Source organism: Rutidosis leptorrhynchoides, unplaced genomic scaffold (genome assembly GCF_046630445.1).
Source record: "Rutidosis leptorrhynchoides isolate AG116_Rl617_1_P2 unplaced genomic scaffold, CSIRO_AGI_Rlap_v1 contig409, whole genome shotgun sequence".
NCBI classification, from domain to species: Eukaryota; Viridiplantae; Streptophyta; class Magnoliopsida; order Asterales; family Asteraceae; genus Rutidosis; species Rutidosis leptorrhynchoides.
Window position 1 is genome coordinate 39,696 of NW_027266641.1, and position 18,134 is coordinate 57,829.

Consider the following 18,134-nt stretch of genomic DNA (forward strand, 5'->3'; position numbering starts at 1 on the left):
GTTTGATTGTTGTTGTGAAAATTTGTATGATAAGAAAAGTATACCAATATTATTATGGATGTGTTTTGGTAATTGAGGATGATGGACGGTGCCGTCAGCTTAAACTTGATCTAGAATTAGATGGGTGTCACGTCCAAAGAAATAGATATTTAGGACTATATTGACAAAGGTATAATATAATAGGTGTCTAAAAGTATATTCATATAAGTATTTCTGACAGTCCAATCCCTAATTAGAGACTCTTCAGTCGTCAATCTCATTCTGCAACTTTGAATAAAAATGGCGTTTTTCTCAGTGAAAAACTTTCTCAGCCTTGTTCAAAAGCGGTTTCTTTCAACGTCGAATGGTCTTTCATCTTCTCCATTGCCAAGATCGTCATCAATTGCAGCTGAATATCTCATAAACTCATGTGGGCTCTCGTCAAAATCAGCTCTTTCCATTTCCCAAAAGCTCAAACTGGACGATAACAACCTTCAAAAGGTCAAATCAGTCGTCGAATTCCTGAAATCGAAGGGATTCGATGATACCCACATCGTGAAAATGGTGGGAAAGTGTCCTCGAGTACTCCTGAGTAAAGTCGAAAAGACTCTGAAACCCAAAATGGATTTATTCGTACGGAATGGCTTCACAGGTACTCACATAATCGACCTCTTTACTTCGAATCCAACAATGTTGTTCAGTAGTCTGTGTGATGAGATTGAACCTCCATTGGAGTATCTGAAAGATACACTCGAAAACAGTGATGATGTTATCAAAGCTATGAAGCGTTATGTCCGGGCTTATGGAGGTTTTAATAAGGAAACATTGACATCAAATGTTGATTTCTTGATCAAACAAGGGTTTCCATCTGGTAATGTATCCACAATTGTTTACCTTAACCCTAATGTGCTTATGAAAAAACATGATGAACTTGTTAGTTGTTTTAAGGCGGTTAAAGACTTGGGCATTCGGGCAGATGAACTTGCATTCATGCGCGCCCTTCTAATGATGCTTCAAATGAATGAGAGCACTTTATTGAGAAAAATTGACCTTTTCAAGAGCTTGGGGTGGACACAAGATGATATCGTGTCCATGATTAAGCGAATGCCAATTTGTATGTGTTGTTCAGAGGGGAATATCAGAAACACCATGGCATACTATGTGAATACACTGAAGGTTGAGCCGGGGTATTTGATTGCTAATCCCAAGTTACTGGTATTTTCTCTTGATAGAATGGCTAAGAGATACAAGATTCTTAAGGTTTTGGAGTCAAAGCAGTTATTGAAATGGAGCAACCAAGTCGCTTGGACGATAGCAAAGACTGATAAATACTTCTTTGAAAAATATGTTGTGAAGTACGAGAAAAGCATTCCTGGCTTGCGGGAGATGTACACTGGCAGTGTGGAAGCAGTGACAAAGATTTGACGGCTGAAGACACTGATTTTAATTGCAAGTAACAAACATCAATTTGTTTTTCTTATTCAGACGACAAATTTAGGAGTAGTCCATTGTTTAGTGAATACTTCAAGGGATGGATAATTGATGATTATCGGGCATCCAATTTGAGTGACTTATTTTTATTGATACTTGATAGGAGGAGCAGGAGCTACGATATTATGAAGTTCTTGGAATCATAATGTGCACATTTAGGCAGATGCCTGTTTCATTTATCTCATTCAGATGCGACAATCAAGAGCACAGTGGATTATTCAGTGAACACTGTTAAATGTTCTGATTAGAGCTTCCGATAAGGATTTGAAGCATACTTGCAGTATTTAGATTTATAGTTGGAAAAAATGTACTCGACTTCAGATCAAGGCTTCCCATGATTTCAAAATGGCATTTATTGATGGTGATGAAGGAAAGTGAAGCAATCATGAGTCGCGAGACTTAAAGGTTAATGGATCCTCTGATCTACAATTTTTGAGTTTGGAACACAATTTTTTAATTTATGAAGACTTTTTATCAAGTAATTTAGAATATGCAATTTTGTGATGGAGATGTGGACACTATTTGTGATTTCAATGTAGCAACATCAAGGAGGGAGGAAGATACATAAATGTATTCAACCCTTTGATAACATTGACTATGTAATCTACCACGCTCTTGATTTATTCGCTTGAACACGTACAATAAATCGCCTAAATGTATTCAAAATTCCCTCGACGACTCCGCTGGACCGAGATTAATGTATTGTTCCACTTTCTCCCACAAAATGCCTTCACTCGTTTTTTCCTTAACCTCGACGAAATCGTGAGCAATATTATCGAACTTTTGCAGAAGGATTCTACAAAAACATTCTTGACAAGTTACCAATAGTAGGAAAACCTAGATTAACCTTTGGAGGAGTATGACTGTTATATTGGCACAAACTAAAAACGTTAAGGGCTAAAAAGTAAATTTAGTTTTTCGCCCAAATCCCTAATTTACGACTCTCTCTCAGTCTTATTGTAGCTTGAAGCTGCCAAGGAATGTCATAGATGGCGCTTTTCTCAGTGAAAAATCTTGTTCAAGATCGTTTTCTATCAGCGTCAACTGTTGCTCCATTGCAAATCCCTAATTGAAGACTCTAATTTGACGAAGCTGAGTGACAGAGTGAGTAAAAATGGCGTTTTTCTCTGTGAAAAACTTGTTCATCCTCCTTGTTCAAAAGCGGTTTCTTTCAACGTCGAATGGTCTTTCATCTTCTCCATTGCTAAGTTCATCATCAATTGCAGCTGAATATCTCATAAACTCATGTGGGCTCTCGTCAAAATCAGCTCTTTCAATATCCCAAAAGCTCAATCTGGACGATAACAACCTTCAAAAGGTCAAATCAGTCGTCGAATTCCTGAAATCGAATGGATTCTACGATAACCACATCGCCAAAATGGCGGGAAAGCGTCCTCGAATCCTCCTGAATAAAGTCGAAAAGACTCTGAAACCCAAAATGGATTTATTCGTACGGAATGGCTTCACATGTACTCACATTATCGACCTCTTTACTTCAAATCCTAATCTTTTGTTCAGAAGTCTGGGCGATGAGATTGAGCCTACATTGGAGTTTCTGAAAGAGACACTCGAAAGCAGTGATGAAGTTATTAGAGCTATGAAGCGTTTACTCAGACACAGAGTTTGTGTGAAGGAAACTATGAAATCGAATGTTGATTTCCTGATCAAACAAGGGGTTTCTGCTGGCAATGTATCCAAAATGGTTTTGAGTTATCCTAACGTGTTTACGAGAAAACATGCTGAATTTGTTCTTAATTTTAACGCGGTTAAAGACATGGGCATTCACCCTGATGAATGTGGATTTACTTATGCCCTTACTGTGATGCTTCATATGAATGAATGCACTTTATCGAGAAAAATTGAATTGTTCAAGAGCTTGGGGTGGACACATGATGATATAGTTTTCATGTTTAAGCGATCCCCATTTTGTTTTGCTTATTCAGAGGTGAAAATCAGGAACACCGTGGCATATTTTGTGAATACAATCAAGGTTGAGCGGGAGTTTTTTATTGCTCATCCCGAATTACTGTCATATTCAGTTGACAGAATGCATAAGAGATACAAAATTGTTAAGGTTTTGGAGTCGAAGAAGCTGTTGAAATGGAACAACCAAGTTGCGTGGACAATATCAATGCCCGATAAATACTTCATCGACAATTTTGTAGTGAAGTATGAGAAAAATGTGCCTGGCTTGCTGGAGATGTACAATGGCAGCGGAAAAGCAGATAGGAATGCATTGACGATTTGACAGCTGTTAGGGCTTTGAAACACTGGTTTTAATTGGAAGTGACGAATAATTTTTCTTAAAAGTTGTGATTGGAGCATCCTTGTAGCATTTAGAGAGCCAAAGAATGGAGATTTAAGCTTATGTCTTCAAAGTTGAGATAAAGGCTCCTCTTGATTTCAAAATCTCAATCAAGGATAGTGTTCTAACTTGTAAGTAGACGAGAGTGCAGGTTTTGAGAGCCAGAATTCTGTACCAACTCTTTCGATTCTCCGGTGTTTGGAAAACACATATTTTGTATCATAGAAAGCTCTCGACTATTTTATCATCAAGTGATCAAGATTATTGTTTTTAATGTCATTTTCTGGTGTCCAGCACTGTTTGCTTTAAAAATTTTGTTCAGAGGTAAAAAAATTGACAGGATTTGGGTTTCCAAGGATGACCAAACTTAAGATCATAGAAATAGCGTAGTCAAAATTGGATGAATTAAACAAACACAGAGATGAAACAACAAATTGATCATAACCATTATCCTTCCTAGTGCTCAACTCAAATGTTTTCTCCTCAAAGCAATCTCCCATTACAAGTCGCAAAGAGCTAGGAAGATGCAGTAATTCTATGGCTTCTGTCCAATAAGTGACGGTCTATAGAAAACATGGCTTTGCGCAACCTCAATACGGTCTCTTGGATCATTCATGGTTTCATCTCTCAACGCTTGAAGTATCGCTTGAGATGGAAACTCCCTGCCAAATATCAGAAGCAACCTAATTGTCAAAGACCATAACTCTCTAGTTATTCAAATCCCAAGAAAATTATATGAAAGAAAAATAAAAAAATCATAAGTTTGATGACCTTATTATGAGTATTCTGTATAGCATCTTCAAGATGGGACAGAGCTCAACCGGCGCCACTGGTTTGTTTTCTTCTGGATGAAGGACGCTTAAGCTAGAATGACTAAGCAGCTCATAAAACGCTTTAACAGCCGAGACACCCTGTAAAAGGAAGCTTATTATTAGTATTTTTATGGTTCGGGAAGAGACATAAATGATATGGCAAGAAGCTAACCTGAATCATCCCTTTGCCTTTAATGCTATCTCCCATTTCGAGGCTGAGTTCCCCTTTGGCCAACTTTTGGCCATACCATGAGTTACGGCCTTTCAAAAGGGTCACGTAAGTGTCAGCTAATAAAGGTCCGGCTAATCTTTCAGGCTCTTCTGCCAAGAGATGAGTGATGAAAATCATTTCGGACGTGCAATGAGCAAAGTAGACTGATTTGCTCGTTGCACTCTCATTGGTAAGTGCTGCCACCATTCCTGAGGAACCAAAACAAGTATGTTTTTCATTGGAACCGAGCAGTGCCACATATTTTGAGCCAATAGAGAGCATTTTCCAGGAAAATAGTTACTTGTTTGACAATCCTTGCCAATTGTATTCAGCTCTATACTAAAAAAATTCAAGTATCTTTCTTACCAGCTCCAATGGCATAGACATTCTTCAAACCGCCCATTACTTCATGAGTAACAAGGTCTCCATTGTCCCATACTATAAAGTGAGGCTGCCTCAGAAACTTTGCTAATGGCTTTCTCCACTGTTCCGATCCACAAATTCGAGCATTTGCATATTCGTTATTGTAAATCTCCGAGGCGATATTAGGTCCTCCAAGATACAAAATGTTTTCAATTGGAACTCCAGCTGCAAACAGTGATATATATGTTAATTTCAACTACATTGAGCTTATTTCAAAATAATAGAGTTGAAAAGAATCGATCAACAAAAATTCAAGAATAAGGAAGCAAGTTTTGCTTACTTGCTCGATTAATCATCTGAGTGGGAGTTATTATACGTGGTTGTGGCTCCAATTCAGCTTCAACACCTTTAGCTAGAGAAATAATAACAGGAGCCGTAATTCTTTCTTTCCAATACCTACTAATTTCCGTAAACACCTCAAAAGTTTCGGTAGATGGCAATCCATTGATCACAATATCAGCATCCCACACAGCTTCCTGCAAGTTGGTAACAACCTTCAAAGGACAAAGTGGAGTATCGATCATATTCAAGCAGAAACCATCTTTCAAAATCTCGTCAGCCGATAATATCCGATCGCCTAGCCTTGCTTCGACATACTTCAAGTAAGCACAACGTCTAATCAGTCTTCGCAATATGTCTTCCCTAGCATTTATGACCTCAAATAAACGCTCAGCTGTGGATTTATCGACATTTCTTCCAGGTCTTCTCCATATCCTTATTGAAACTTTGTCTCTAAGGTGACCATAGCTGTCTTGCAACATAGCTGTGAAAACACTTCCCCAAGCACCAGCCCCAACGCCGACGATTCGCAACGGATCACCGTCTGATTTTCCAACAAGGCCACGAAACTCGTCGAGCTTCTCTGCTAAAGAAGCATTTGTGTTTTGAATCAACCCGTTTAAATGTATGTTGTGATGCATTGGTTCAGTAGCTCCCACCATATTTCCCAACACCAATTACAAACTCAGATCGAGATAACAGGCTACAATTACAACAACAGCTAACAATGCTAGATACACAATTCTAAGCTTTAAAGCTCACAATCTCAATTCATATAAAAGAATTGATTTTTGTAGATGGGTTTTCTATAAAAATAAGAAATCAGACACGCATTGCATCAAAAGCTACATAGCCACCATTGAACATGAGCTTTGAAAATCAAAAAAGAGAGAAATGAAAGAGTTTTAGGACATGGGTTTTATTTATAATTCATCGAATCTCATCTTTCCATCAACAATATTAGATCAGCTCAACAGAAAGAAATGAATTCTAAAGAAAAAGGAGCTTCCTTTGTCGCAGTAAAACAGAATTAGAACAGAAAATGGATTTGCTTTCTTGCAAGTAAGAAAGCAAAAAAGCTTCTTTTTTTTTAGATTAATATAGGTGTATTTTGACAGTTGCGTTCATTTAATGTTCTTCTAGAAGAAGAAGAAGCTGTTATTGAAGAGCGAGCCGTTGCTTTGATCATGTCACACACAACTCAGTATTGCCAATAAAGAACATCCTTAAATACCTTTTCATCTTGTGACCAAATAAGTTTCCTTTTTTGATAAAAAAAATAAAAATTAAATTAAATTTCCTTTTTTTCGAGTGAAATTAAATACACACTAAAATAAAACATTAAAATTACTAAAATATCTTTCAATTCATAATAATATTATGATTTGAGGGGTATTTTAGTCATTTTTATCAGTAGTGTATATGGTGGGTGTTTATTTCGCTGTTTATTTAGTACGAATCCCTTTTTTTATTAAGACACAGTTTGTTGAAAGCAGCTATAGTAAAGTCTGTCTGAGACTCTGAGTCGAGCAAAATATCAAAAGGTCGGTTCAATTGACTTCATCGGATCGTATCGAATTAAACCTAATCAAAATCGATCAATCAATCGGTTTTGAAGAACCAAAATTTGATTCGATAAATAAAAAATGGTACGTAATACAGTGTATTACTTCGACTAAAAGAAATCTAAGATAAACAAATCTACTTATTTCAATCAAACCAAACCGACCAGAATTGGATTTCGAGTCAATTGTAATATTTTGGACCGAGAAGTTCATTTGATCAACCAAAATCAAACTGAATATGGGAAGGTGAATGTTATTTCGAGCCCATCGCGTCCAATCACTATGATTGCATTTGAATTATTCATTTAGGCCCTATAATTAAAAAGCTGGCCCACGTTCGCCTACGTTAATCTCTATATTTGGGTTTGAAGATGGGTTTTTATCGGGTCAAATTTCATCCGGTTTAAAAAAAAAATGATTTCATTAGATATATTTTTGACATTTTTGTTCTTTTTTTTAATAAAGAGAAAAATATTATTATTAAAATTATTGTGGCTGAAGTTTACAAGCCCGCATGAAAACACCAGTCTTCTGGTAAAAACTATTGGTATTATCGAAAATATTTTTACGATCAAACTACGTGGACGAATTATAAAAGAGTATATAAAAAATAAATGCAAGTCGAGATTGGATATATGCCATCTACCGACTAACAATAAAAGTAGGCGGGAATGATAATTATAAGTGCATAAATTGAGGAGTCGAAATCGAAACTGAATGACTCATGACAGACACATCTAAACCCCACAATATAATTATCGATGAAATTGTCTATTGCGTACATTATTATCATAGTAGCATATTTTTTTTTACAATGAAAATAGAAACAAGACAGCGACAATCCCGACTCTCGAAACCGAATTTCATCTGAACGAGCTTTGTCGATCCCAAGTTGAAATCGAACAATCTGAATCAATGCTGAGATCTTTCAATGTCCTGCTCGATTTTATAGGTCCTAGAATGCTCTTCAAGCTTGGAGACCTACATTGTGGACCTTGACTTGCAACACAAGTTACTTGTGGAAACCTATTAGTCCGACGTGGCGAATAGCTTTCCAAATGGGCATCGAATTTCCCTGATCTTATTCTTGGAGAGCTGAGGGATCTCGACTTTGCCTTGGCTGATTCAGTTGCAGCCATGTAAGTAGGAATAACAGGAGAGCCTGGATAAGAACCATCGTTTCCTAGCGAACCATGATTCCTAGGACTAGCTGATTTTCTAGGATTAGGCTTTTTACCTCTGTATTCCTCTCTAGGATTTTGATTTCTTGTCGTTAAAATTGTATCCAAATCTTCGAGTTCTTTGCTTTTTGATAACTGTGTATCGACCCATTGCTCAAGCCAATACCTCCACCTTCCGTTCACCTTCTGCCGATCAGATTCTGCTGAGTTCTGCAAATTTCATTTCACCCATTAGAAAAAAGAAATTCCAATAAATATAAACAATTCTACATCCGTCCCAAAATGCTAGTCACTTTATATATGCATTTTACATAGGAAAAAATAGTAAATGACAAACACATTGGGACGGAGATAATGAAATCTGAATCTTACCCGATGACTGCTCCAGTACTCTCTGATCCGGTCTCTCTTGATCAATGCCTCTTTCTTGCTTAAGAAGACAGAATCTGCCATTTCCTTGGTAAAAATGCTATCGTCCCACCTTTGACTGTTTACATCAATCTGTTCAAATTTCCCAAAAGTTAGCATGTGTAGATATAATTAGGCCAAGCCGAAATTTTCATGGATAGATATATTTGTGCTCATTAGGAATATACTGAATATATTCCAGTCTCCAGACCTACCATAATGATCTTTTCTTGTAATTTCTGCAATTTTTTATTGTCATCGAAATGCAAACTTTCTGTTTTCTCCGGCAATTGGCTCCTCTGTGCGCATACTCGGGTTTGAATATCGACAATGGACTGTAAGCACTTGAGAGTAGTAATCGCATGACGTCTTACAAGTCTACCTCGAATAATTGCCTGAAGCTTAACTATTCCTTTCAATGCCATCAAAGCTTTCCTAGCCTGCAAGAAAATTTTTAGGTCACCATCTTCAACTTTCACGTTGATAAAAAAAATCTGATTCGATTTTGAACTGTTATCTAATCGATTCCAGAGGGACTTACAAGCAAACCGCGAAAAGCTGTTTGAATTCTAATGGCAGATAATTCCTGAACCTCTCTGACCAAGTAACGAATGGATTTTTGAGAATCCAGATGGACAAAGAGCTTGTCTGTTCTTTCTTTACATTGATCGGAATATTTTGGCCTTCCAGTGACCCGAGAAGAATCCTGACCAGCTGCAGCTATGGCCTCGGTCAATGGCTGCCTGCTTGGTTCCTCCACTGTTGGTGGCGCAATGCATGCTAATCTTTTAACCTTATAAGGCCTTCCAAAAAGAAGCCACCATCCTTTTCCATTCTGATAAATAAAAATTTAAGCTCTCTTCATTAATTACATGAAAAATCCAATATTCTCATCAAGAAAAACAAAAATGATTTACCTTTTCTTCTTTCGAATGCGAATCGAATGTCAGGAATCTCTTTATTATATTGATCCAACTCTTGTTCTTCTTCTTCCTTTCCATTGAAGAAGTTTTACTCGCTGCAAGCATAATATTACCAGTAACTCTGATTTAACCGGCAAATGGAACGATATTTTAACTGCAATTTGCACTCATGGAAGCTCTAAAAGACCTTTTTTTAACGTAGATTTGATTTTGCGTGCCGCAAAGTAAATCATTTCTCCTGTAATCCAGGGTGAAATAATATATAGAACTAGAAAAAAGAATGCTCAACTTGTGAACTAAAGATCATTTCTTGGGAAAAATTAAAAGAAATCAAAATTGGTTTTGAATGAAATTCATGCGAGATCAAGGAAGATTGTTTGATGGATAAGCTTAGCTGGGTGTGTTTGTAAATATCTTATGATAATTTTCAATCATTCTGTTTCTCTTGTTTGATTTTCATCATGAGTTTATCTGTGGGCCTTTGAAGTTTTGAAGCAAACACTAATTGTACTCTCATGGAGGAACACTCCATATGTGTTACATATATTTATACTCCCCCTTTGAGCTTGAAATGGGACCTCCTTTAATCCTTATCAGTCCTTAAACTTCCATTTCGATTACGATTTGCCCTCAATATTTTTCAAAATTATATTTTAAATTATCTTGTTTGTAAGTATATGATTCAAATGGTTGATCGCCAACTAGGACGAGTCCCAATGGTTAAAGCATTTTCTCTTATGTGAGAATATGAGCTTCCGAAAGTAAAAACTTCAATCCCCTATAGCACCATCTAATTTTGTAGATACTTTGAGCTTCCTAGAAGGATTGAATTGAGGACTATCCAATATACTACCTCTGTCCCTAATTACTTGTCTCTTTTCCTAAATGCATAGGAAAAGTGACAAATAATTACGGATAGAGGGAGTAGTAAATTACGTGAATTTCACCGCAAGGAATCAAATATCTATAATAAATCTAGGAAGCCAGACCCAATTTTTTTCCTTATATATTTGTTATAATCATCTCATCATCTTAACGTTTTGTACATTATCCATATATAAAAGATAGAGATAGATATGTGCAGGTATGTTATACTTGAACGTTTAAGAATGGCAGTGAATGAATGAGAAGGTAATGGAAATACAGAGAATGTATGTATCTATCTGATCCCCACAAGAATCGAGAAGAGTTTTAGGATGGCCTTAGCCTAGGGATTGATAATGGTAGAAAGAACCCTGTGTCATTCATGTGAATCCACCTGACAGACCTCACGCCCTCCCTGGTGTGCTCATTATTTCATTTGCCCTTATCCTTTTTGGCTACTTCCTAATTAAAGATCCTAGGACTATGCAACTTTACATCTCGACCCCCATATTTTTTCCCCCAATTGCATCGTACACACCAGATGGATCTGTGTATAAGCCGGAGGAGCTGCAATGGCGTATAACAGTATATGCTACAAAATATTGTATATACATGGCAGGTTACATTTTATGACTAGATTCTCCGCTTATCTTTGGTTTTCTGACAATGGCGTAAAGTACATGATTTTTTAAATCAAATTATTTGATCTCTCAGAAAACTTTTTGGTCTACAAGTTGAATAGTTAATTTCTTCTAGGAAAAGTTCATTCACGCGGACGGATTTATCTTTAAATTTCCATTACCAGATGAAAAAGAGCTAATAAAACAGAAGTAATTGACTATAATCTGTTGACTCGAGAGAACAGAGAACTGGTTTAGTCATTAATCATTATCACTGATCATCTTATAAAACCAGAAAATATAACAAGTTTCTGAGTAGAAGTTTGTCACATATCCTAGGGCGAAAAAGAAGTTAATTTGTTACTCGTCGTCCTTGTAGGGATACTCTTCAGGGATATGCTTCACAAGTTTCAATTGCAATTCAAACACATCATCTCCTCGTAGCATATCACGGAGCCATGTCACTTCAGTCTTCATTGATACCTGAAAGAAACAGAATAGTCAGACACTGATGAAAGATGAAAATTTCAGAAGTTCCTTCTCAATTTCTCATTGATAAGTAGAATTTGACAGAGAACTAAACTGTGAAACAACAAAGGTCACGTCTTACCATCTCTAGGGCTCCTCTAATGATTCCACATAAGACGTTGCAATAGTGCAGACCCTGACATGTATCGGGGAGTTCAACAAAGTCAACCATTGGATTGTCTTCCAAAATGATACTACAACAAGTCCCGTCAGCATTCCAATTACTTACAGATGCAGCAACTCCCAAGAACATTTTGAAACCCACCTGCACACAAACAGAAGTTCATTTTCAGCCCAAATACACAAATCTCAGCAATCTGTTCTCTATATACTAAACTCTATTATCCTTCTTATTACAACTCAACTGCTGAAATGACTAAAAGCAGACCTTTGCAATATTTTCAGCTGTCTCCTTAAAGTCGACACATCTAGAGACATGAGATTTTGCCAGAAAGTCGTCAATTAGTCGAATCCCCATGTTATATCCCCTGCAAAGCAACTAAGAGTCAGTGTTTCCGTTTACAGCACTGTCATTCTTGACAATACAATGCCATCTATGAAATACAATGAGACTCTAAGAATAACTTCCACTTGAGTTTAGAAGGATGAGTTAAGCTTTACATTTGGTCAAGCTCTTTGTTAACGTCCTCGACTTCTTCAAAATCTGTAAGTAACTGACGCACGATGGCTCCATATGTCAACGTAAACAGTTCAGCATTCTACACCAATTCAATTTCACAGATTATTACAGGCATTCTGCACCTAGTAAAGATATCACTTAAAAAGTTTAAAAGACACTGAGAAACAAACGTTCACTTTGATCTCAATGATGCTAAGAATTTAAACAACAAAAAGCAAAACTTTGAACAACTACCACAGTTAAAATGATGGTACACATCCAGAGCTCAGTAAAACTACTTAGGTAAGAAACATCTGTGCAAGTACGTAGCATGGCTAACAAACAAACATCCAATAAATTCAATTCCATTTGGGTTTATTGGTTCGAGGTAAAAAAGGTTGACGGAGAAACAAAGAAAACGAATGACTAAATTCAATGCAGTAGGTAACTTCTGAAACCTTACCACGCGGTCAATGTTGGCGAAGATGGCATCGCCAGATCGAGGACCAGCTGGAGCCATCGACAAAGATATCTCAGCTCCAACCAAATACACCTACTAAAATTCAAGAGATGAAACCAGAATTATTGAAAATAATCTTTATATAGCAAATATTTAACACAATAACACAAAAAAAAACCCTTAAATAGAACAGTCCATCAAAGTAAATGAAGCATCTTGACTGAAATTTGCATGTATTGATCAACAAAGGTAACATCTTTACTTAGGATTTAGTAATTTAAGTCAACACCAAATAGAAAACGTAACAAACGGACCCCTTTTGCCAATACTTCTTGGAATTTCATCATAACCCAGAAGCTAAAATACCATTGCAGACCCAATTCAACAAGTTAAAGACGAATTTCCAAATACCTTATACCTGGGTTTTCAAGCTTTTAACAGATCTTATATAATTTCATAAGGTTTACTACCAGTATCTTAAGCTACCAAACCGAAAAAGAACACATAAACAAAACTTCTAAGCAAATTATTAACTGGAAATCGAAGTCAACTAACACTGTTATATACAGAGAGAAAGAGACTCACTTGTTAAGCAAAAACGATAGCTTTTGGAAGGCTATTGAAAACGCAGCGTTTTTGAGAAGACGAAGTCAATTGAAGATCAGAGAAGACGGACTTTGAGCAGATGAGAAAGACACGGAGAGAGTACGAAGTAAGAAAAAGATTGAAGAACACACGTGGAGAGAGAGCCAAAACTCACGTGATAAGAAGTAGAAAGGTCCTTTTTAGTCCTCAATATTTATTTCCATGTGCAATATCTCCCATTATATTTTTTTTTGAAGTAATATCTCCCATTATATATAGAGGACGAGCAAATTTTGCCTTGAATATATTCAGTTAGTCCAATTTTATCCAAAATACTTCTCCACTAGGTTGCGAGCCAAGTTCATAAAATGAAAAGGAAAAGGCGAGGGAGTCTTTTACCCTTTAAGATGGTTCGAGGGCATGTACTTTCAATATAAAAAGATGCTAACTCGATCTCAAAACATCATGTATTTTGAGACAGAAATAATATTATTTTTCTTAACTTATGATAGCTTAAACATTCGGATCTCGTTTGGCACACGTGATAAAATCGAAAAGAACAAAGATAAGGATCGTGAGTAAGACAAATAAGTTTTTTTTTTTTCAATTTATGTTAGGCTTTACTATTGGAGAAGTTTTAAAAATTTCTATCCACAATCATTTTTTTAAGTAATTGCAACATTATTTTCCCATTAAGGTCAACATTTTTATTCTTTGATAGTAATAGAAAATTTACCTTGACATATATGAAATGGATGGAGAAAAGTTACAATCTGTGGAATATACAGGTTGTAAAAACATTTTCAAACTCACATACACTCCCCTAAAAGGATAATTATCTTTCGAGTTCTTGCACAATTGTTAAGGGTTTTTTTTTTTTCCTTTTTTTGTTTCATTTATATAGGGTTATACTATTCGAGAAATTTTAAAAATTTCTATCTTCAAAGGAAAAACAAATTCTATCTTTTGAAGTCAATTTTTTTATTAATAAAAAAACCATATATATGTACATGAATTAAGTCTACATACGCTATTTTTCAATGAGAAAAAATAAAATAAAATTGACTAATGAGATAAAAAAGAGTAAGAATTCGTGGAATATACAGATTTGTCAAAACATTTTCGAAAATTTACTTACAAGTCCTTACTGTTTAAGGTCTGACACTCTCCTAAAAAACGCGCGTCTTCTTTACATTTTGACGCTTCCCAAACCAGAATTCGAAACGTTTCAACCAATCTCTGAGTCTCAGACTCGTATATATATATATATATATATATATATATGTATATATGTTCTTCACTGGTTCTTCTCAGTCTTGAACTTGAATTTCTCACTACATCGATTGCGTTCTTCTCTTCTTAAATCAATTCTTATCTGGTTCTCAGTAGAACTTTCATCTGAAAATTTGAAATACAGTTTGAAAATGGGCAAATGGAATTTTCGACGCCCACGATTCCAGCGTCAGAGACGCGATTGGCCACTCTCATACGACCGTGAACCGCTCATTCCCCGTTCAGGTTTGTATTTCAATCCCAACAACTCTTTCTTCGTTTACAAACTTACTCTCATTGGATTGTTTTAGCTTTGGATCGATCCTGTCAATTTGAAATGAATTCATCGTGGTATTGTTTGTGGAATTTGTTATTATTTAGATTATGCTTCGTGGGTTCAAAAATCCCAATTGAAATCTTGTCTTAGTGATTTGTGCTTGGAGATGATAAAAAGCGCAGGATTCTTGAAATTGAAGGAGATGATGTTATCGTGTTGCATTGATATATGCTTTGTTTTTATGGGAATTGGGATAAACAGTTTTGATATTCAAATGTGTCGTCTTGGAAGTAATTTTTCTGCTTTGTTCGTATTGGAATTGTTTGTAGCTTTGGTTTTTGAATATGAATTTTTCAATCATGTTATACAGGGTTTACCGATGAAGGGGTGCCTGCTTGGGAAAAGAAGTTCTGTGCTTTGGTCGGATTGATACCTTGGCAGAAAGTTTTGGATACTAAGATTAACATGCCATACCTACATAAAAATGTAGATAGTTGGGAGGCTTCAGCTGCTGAAGAAGCATTCCAAAATGCGAGAAAACGGTTTTGGGCCGAGGAAAACGCCCTCTCATGCGACATCCCTTTGCCAGATCCCGATAAGTATATAGATGATATTGATTGGGAGTCTGAAATCGATCTGCAGCTGGTCAAGGAATTAGACCAAGCACTTTTTGTTCCTGATGATGCAGAGACCGAGTTGGATGATGAAGGGCATAAAAGTAAGAAGGCAAGGAACTCTGATAAAGATCAATGTAATGCTCAGAGTTCACCCCAATGGGGTCGTGACCAGACTGACTCGGCGAATTTAACGGCTGTGGCCCGTCATCTTTCTCAAAATGATGAAACTTCTCCTTGGGGAGACAGCGCCTGGGACCAGGTGAGAGGAAGCTTTGCTCAGCCGATGAACGGAGACAATCCGTGGGGCCCGAGCCAGAGAGAAGAGTCGGCAAATAATAATGGATGGGACAGTCAGGGAGGAGCTAATACTGCTTGGGGCTGGAACCAATCAGAGTCAAGAAACTCGAATGAAGCTGCAAAGAATTCTTGGGGAGGTTATGATGGCAGAGGAAACTCTGGTCGGTCGGCAAATTGGAGTAACGGAAACAATATGTGGGACGGGAGCCGGAGTAATGAAGCTGCCAAGAATAACCGATGGGGTTGGACTGAAGGGAGACATAATTCCGGTCAGTCGTCAACCTGGAAGAATGGAAACAATGGTCGGGATCCGAGCCAGAGCAATGAGTCAGCCAAGAACAATGGGTGGAACAGTTGGGCAAATAATAACGCTCGAGAGTCGAGGAACTTTAACACAGGTTACAACTCACGGGGACACAATTCTGGAAACTCGTGGGGATCAAATCCAAGGGGGGGTTCTTCTCGTTATTATGCCGGTAGAAAAAACCATTCAAGGTTTGAAAGATAGTATTGTTTCTTTTATTGATAGTCTTGTATTGTTGGTTTATAGTTACAACTTGGCTGCTTCTGCTGATAGATGTTTTATCAAGTTTGATCAATACTGATAGGAAGCTTCCATCAAGTTTGATTACAAAGTTTACAACTTTTCTTGATACTTTTCTTTCCTTACAATGTTATTAATCTACAAGAGTTTTAACTTTTATTTTGGATCTACTCATAGATTTCCTCCGGCTTAGAAAATCTTACTAAAAGCAACATCGATCACTAGCAATTCGGCATACGTATTATATATATGGACTTTGCATTCTGCATGCATGAATCTCTGAGACATGAAAATTGGCTCAAGAATAGGCATTTCATTTTGTGCAATAGATTAAAGTTTTATGATTGCTGAGTATGCATGAGTATGTAACATGAGAATTTTTGGAAGGAAGATTACAATTGAAGGCACATGAGTATGAAATTAAGTTTCAAACATGATTCATTCCAGTACTGGGAGCAAACTAATAAAAGGAAAACTAAGTAAAAGAAAAGTTGCTGAATACACACGTGTAATTTATCAGTAACCAAGAGAGCGGATTGGTGTAGGCCACATTGGAGCCATAACTGGGAAGGCATTAGTGGCAACACGGGGGCGACTAAAATCAAGAACCGAATGGACAAAGCGGCTTTGAAACAGCTTAATTTCCTTTTTCCTGAGGTTGCACAACACAATTTCACCATCTCCGCCAACTCTAGTATAAAGAATATCAGAATCATATAGGTCGATTGCAAGCGGCAACAGTTGATATAGCAACGGCCTTCTATTCACCTCAATCTCCGACCACCTAAGTTCACCCAATAGATCTAAATCAACATCGTGCACCAAATTCCATTCTCCTCCTGATTCTGGATTCAAGTCCTTGAGCTCCCAAACACTCCTACTGATATGACATCCACCTGAGCGTGACTTTGTCAATGCAAAATATCTGAAGGAACCTTTGCAAACTCCAAGGATAGCCCTTAGAGTCTGACATTCTACTTCAAATCTATTAGGAGTTCTGATTGTGTGCAGGACGGGTCGTTGGATGTTGTCTTGAGGATTGTAAATACATATATTTGACTGGAAGTGATTGAACCAAAATCCCATACCTTGGTGAAAAATCAAGTTCTCAATATTTTCAGATATATTAATACTACCGTAGGGTTTATCTGGAAAATCTATGTTACGGTACTCACTCCATTCATTAGTTTCGGAAGAAAATTCATGCAAACTTATTTCTGTATGACAACGTCTTCTTCCATCATACTTACAAAGATAGATGAATACAACTCTAAAGTTGTAATTAGTGTTGATGGTAACATGATCCTATTGTCCTTCATTCTTCTTCTGATATGAAATATAAGGGTCGCACATGAATCCAACAACGACCTTGTCATAAAGAACACTACGAATAGTCTTATAATTAGGATTCGGGGGGAGGGTAGCATATTGCCTAGTGAGCGGGTTACATATGCAGTACTTCGTTTCTCCGAGTCGGCAAAGTAACAAATCATTGCATGATGCTATCACACTAACATCAAAATCTCTGTTGCTAATTTCTCTAAGAAACACAGGGAAGTTCTCAACTTGCAATTCAGGAGATATGGGCACGAAGTGCGAAAGCTTATCAGGATTTCTTAGATTGATATGGTGATTCGAAAAGCTGGTGATAAGAAAATTCGAAGAGATTATGCCAAACCAATGTTTGCAAACTAGTTGGCAACGAATGATGGACTTTGCTTCGGGTAGCTTGCTGAAAACATCGATCAACAGGTTTTCCGGGAGATTATTGATTATCGGTTGTTCACGTTGAATGACTGATTTGTGGAGATGATCTGCTTGCTCTACTTTCATCATCATGCACCAGCTAGAAAACACAAAAAAGAAAATTAAAA

General features: G+C 36.9%; 5 protein-coding genes across 5 annotated transcripts; 2 read left to right on the forward strand and 3 right to left on the reverse strand.

Annotated features, from left to right (window-relative positions):
- Positions 1-279: 279 nt before the first annotated feature.
- On the forward strand, positions 280-1,705 carry LOC139883501 (uncharacterized). The gene is made up of 2 exons (XM_071867672.1): positions 280-1,389; positions 1,574-1,705. The coding sequence occupies exons 1-2, from the start codon at positions 280-282 to the stop codon at positions 1,703-1,705; spliced, it is 1,242 nt and encodes a 413-aa protein (XP_071723773.1).
- An 879-nt stretch (positions 1,706-2,584) lies between these two features.
- On the forward strand, positions 2,585-3,718 carry LOC139883502 (uncharacterized). Its single transcript, XM_071867673.1, has one exon. The coding sequence runs from the start codon at positions 2,585-2,587 to the stop codon at positions 3,716-3,718; it is 1,134 nt and encodes a 377-aa protein (XP_071723774.1).
- A 592-nt stretch (positions 3,719-4,310) lies between these two features.
- On the reverse strand, positions 4,311-6,162 carry LOC139883504 (glycerol-3-phosphate dehydrogenase [NAD(+)] At3g07690, cytosolic-like). Its single transcript, XM_071867675.1, has 5 exons — positions 5,502-6,162; positions 5,165-5,386; positions 4,760-5,007; positions 4,547-4,686; positions 4,311-4,437 (listed from the first exon to the last, which is right to left on the reverse strand). Exons 1-5 carry the CDS (start codon positions 6,160-6,162, stop codon positions 4,311-4,313), a joined length of 1,398 nt encoding a protein of 465 aa, XP_071723776.1.
- Positions 6,163-7,928: 1,766 nt separating this feature from the next.
- LOC139883503 (protein IQ-DOMAIN 11-like) lies at positions 7,929-9,682 on the reverse strand. The gene is made up of 5 exons (XM_071867674.1): positions 9,572-9,682; positions 9,196-9,489; positions 8,870-9,094; positions 8,619-8,747; positions 7,929-8,456 (listed from the first exon to the last, which is right to left on the reverse strand). The coding sequence occupies exons 1-5, from the start codon at positions 9,680-9,682 to the stop codon at positions 7,929-7,931; spliced, it is 1,287 nt and encodes a 428-aa protein (XP_071723775.1).
- Positions 9,683-11,421: 1,739 nt separating this feature from the next.
- LOC139883505 (uncharacterized) lies at positions 11,422-12,728 on the reverse strand. Its single transcript, XM_071867676.1, has 5 exons — positions 12,672-12,728; positions 12,211-12,308; positions 11,978-12,077; positions 11,672-11,854; positions 11,422-11,544 (listed from the first exon to the last, which is right to left on the reverse strand). The coding sequence occupies exons 1-5, from the start codon at positions 12,726-12,728 to the stop codon at positions 11,422-11,424; spliced, it is 561 nt and encodes a 186-aa protein (XP_071723777.1).
- Between the last annotated feature and the right edge of the window lie 5,406 nt (positions 12,729-18,134).

Coding starts and splice junctions, on each gene's coding strand:
- LOC139883501 (XM_071867672.1), top strand. CDS start 280: ATGGCGTTTTTCTCAGTGAAAAACTTTCTCAGCCTTGTTCAAAAGCGG. Junction 1,390..1,573: donor ACACTGGCAGTGTGGAAGCA/GTGACAAAGATT, acceptor GATACTTGATAG/GAGGAGCAGGAGCTACGATA.
- LOC139883502 (XM_071867673.1), top strand. CDS start 2,585: ATGGCGTTTTTCTCTGTGAAAAACTTGTTCATCCTCCTTGTTCAAAAG.
- LOC139883504 (XM_071867675.1), bottom strand. CDS start 6,162: ATGGTGGGAGCTACTGAACCAATGCATCACAACATACATTTAAACGGG. Junction 5,387..5,501: donor TCAGATGATTAATCGAGCAA/GTAAGCAAAACT, acceptor CACTGTTTGCAG/CTGGAGTTCCAATTGAAAAC. Junction 4,438..4,546: donor TACAGAATACTCATAATAAG/GTCATCAAACTT, acceptor GATATTTGGCAG/GGAGTTTCCATCTCAAGCGA.
- LOC139883503 (XM_071867674.1), bottom strand. CDS start 9,682: ATGCTTGCAGCGAGTAAAACTTCTTCAATGGAAAGGAAGAAGAAGAAC. Junction 8,748..8,869: donor TACAAGAAAAGATCATTATG/GTAGGTCTGGAG, acceptor AAATTTGAACAG/ATTGATGTAAACAGTCAAAG. Junction 8,457..8,618: donor AGTACTGGAGCAGTCATCGG/GTAAGATTCAGA, acceptor TGAAATTTGCAG/AACTCAGCAGAATCTGATCG.
- LOC139883505 (XM_071867676.1), bottom strand. CDS start 12,728: ATGGCTCCAGCTGGTCCTCGATCTGGCGATGCCATCTTCGCCAACATT. Junction 12,309..12,671: donor TCGCCAACATTGACCGCGTG/GTAAGGTTTCAG, acceptor GAATTGGTGTAG/AATGCTGAACTGTTTACGTT. Junction 11,545..11,671: donor TTAGAGGAGCCCTAGAGATG/GTAAGACGTGAC, acceptor TGTTTCTTTCAG/GTATCAATGAAGACTGAAGT.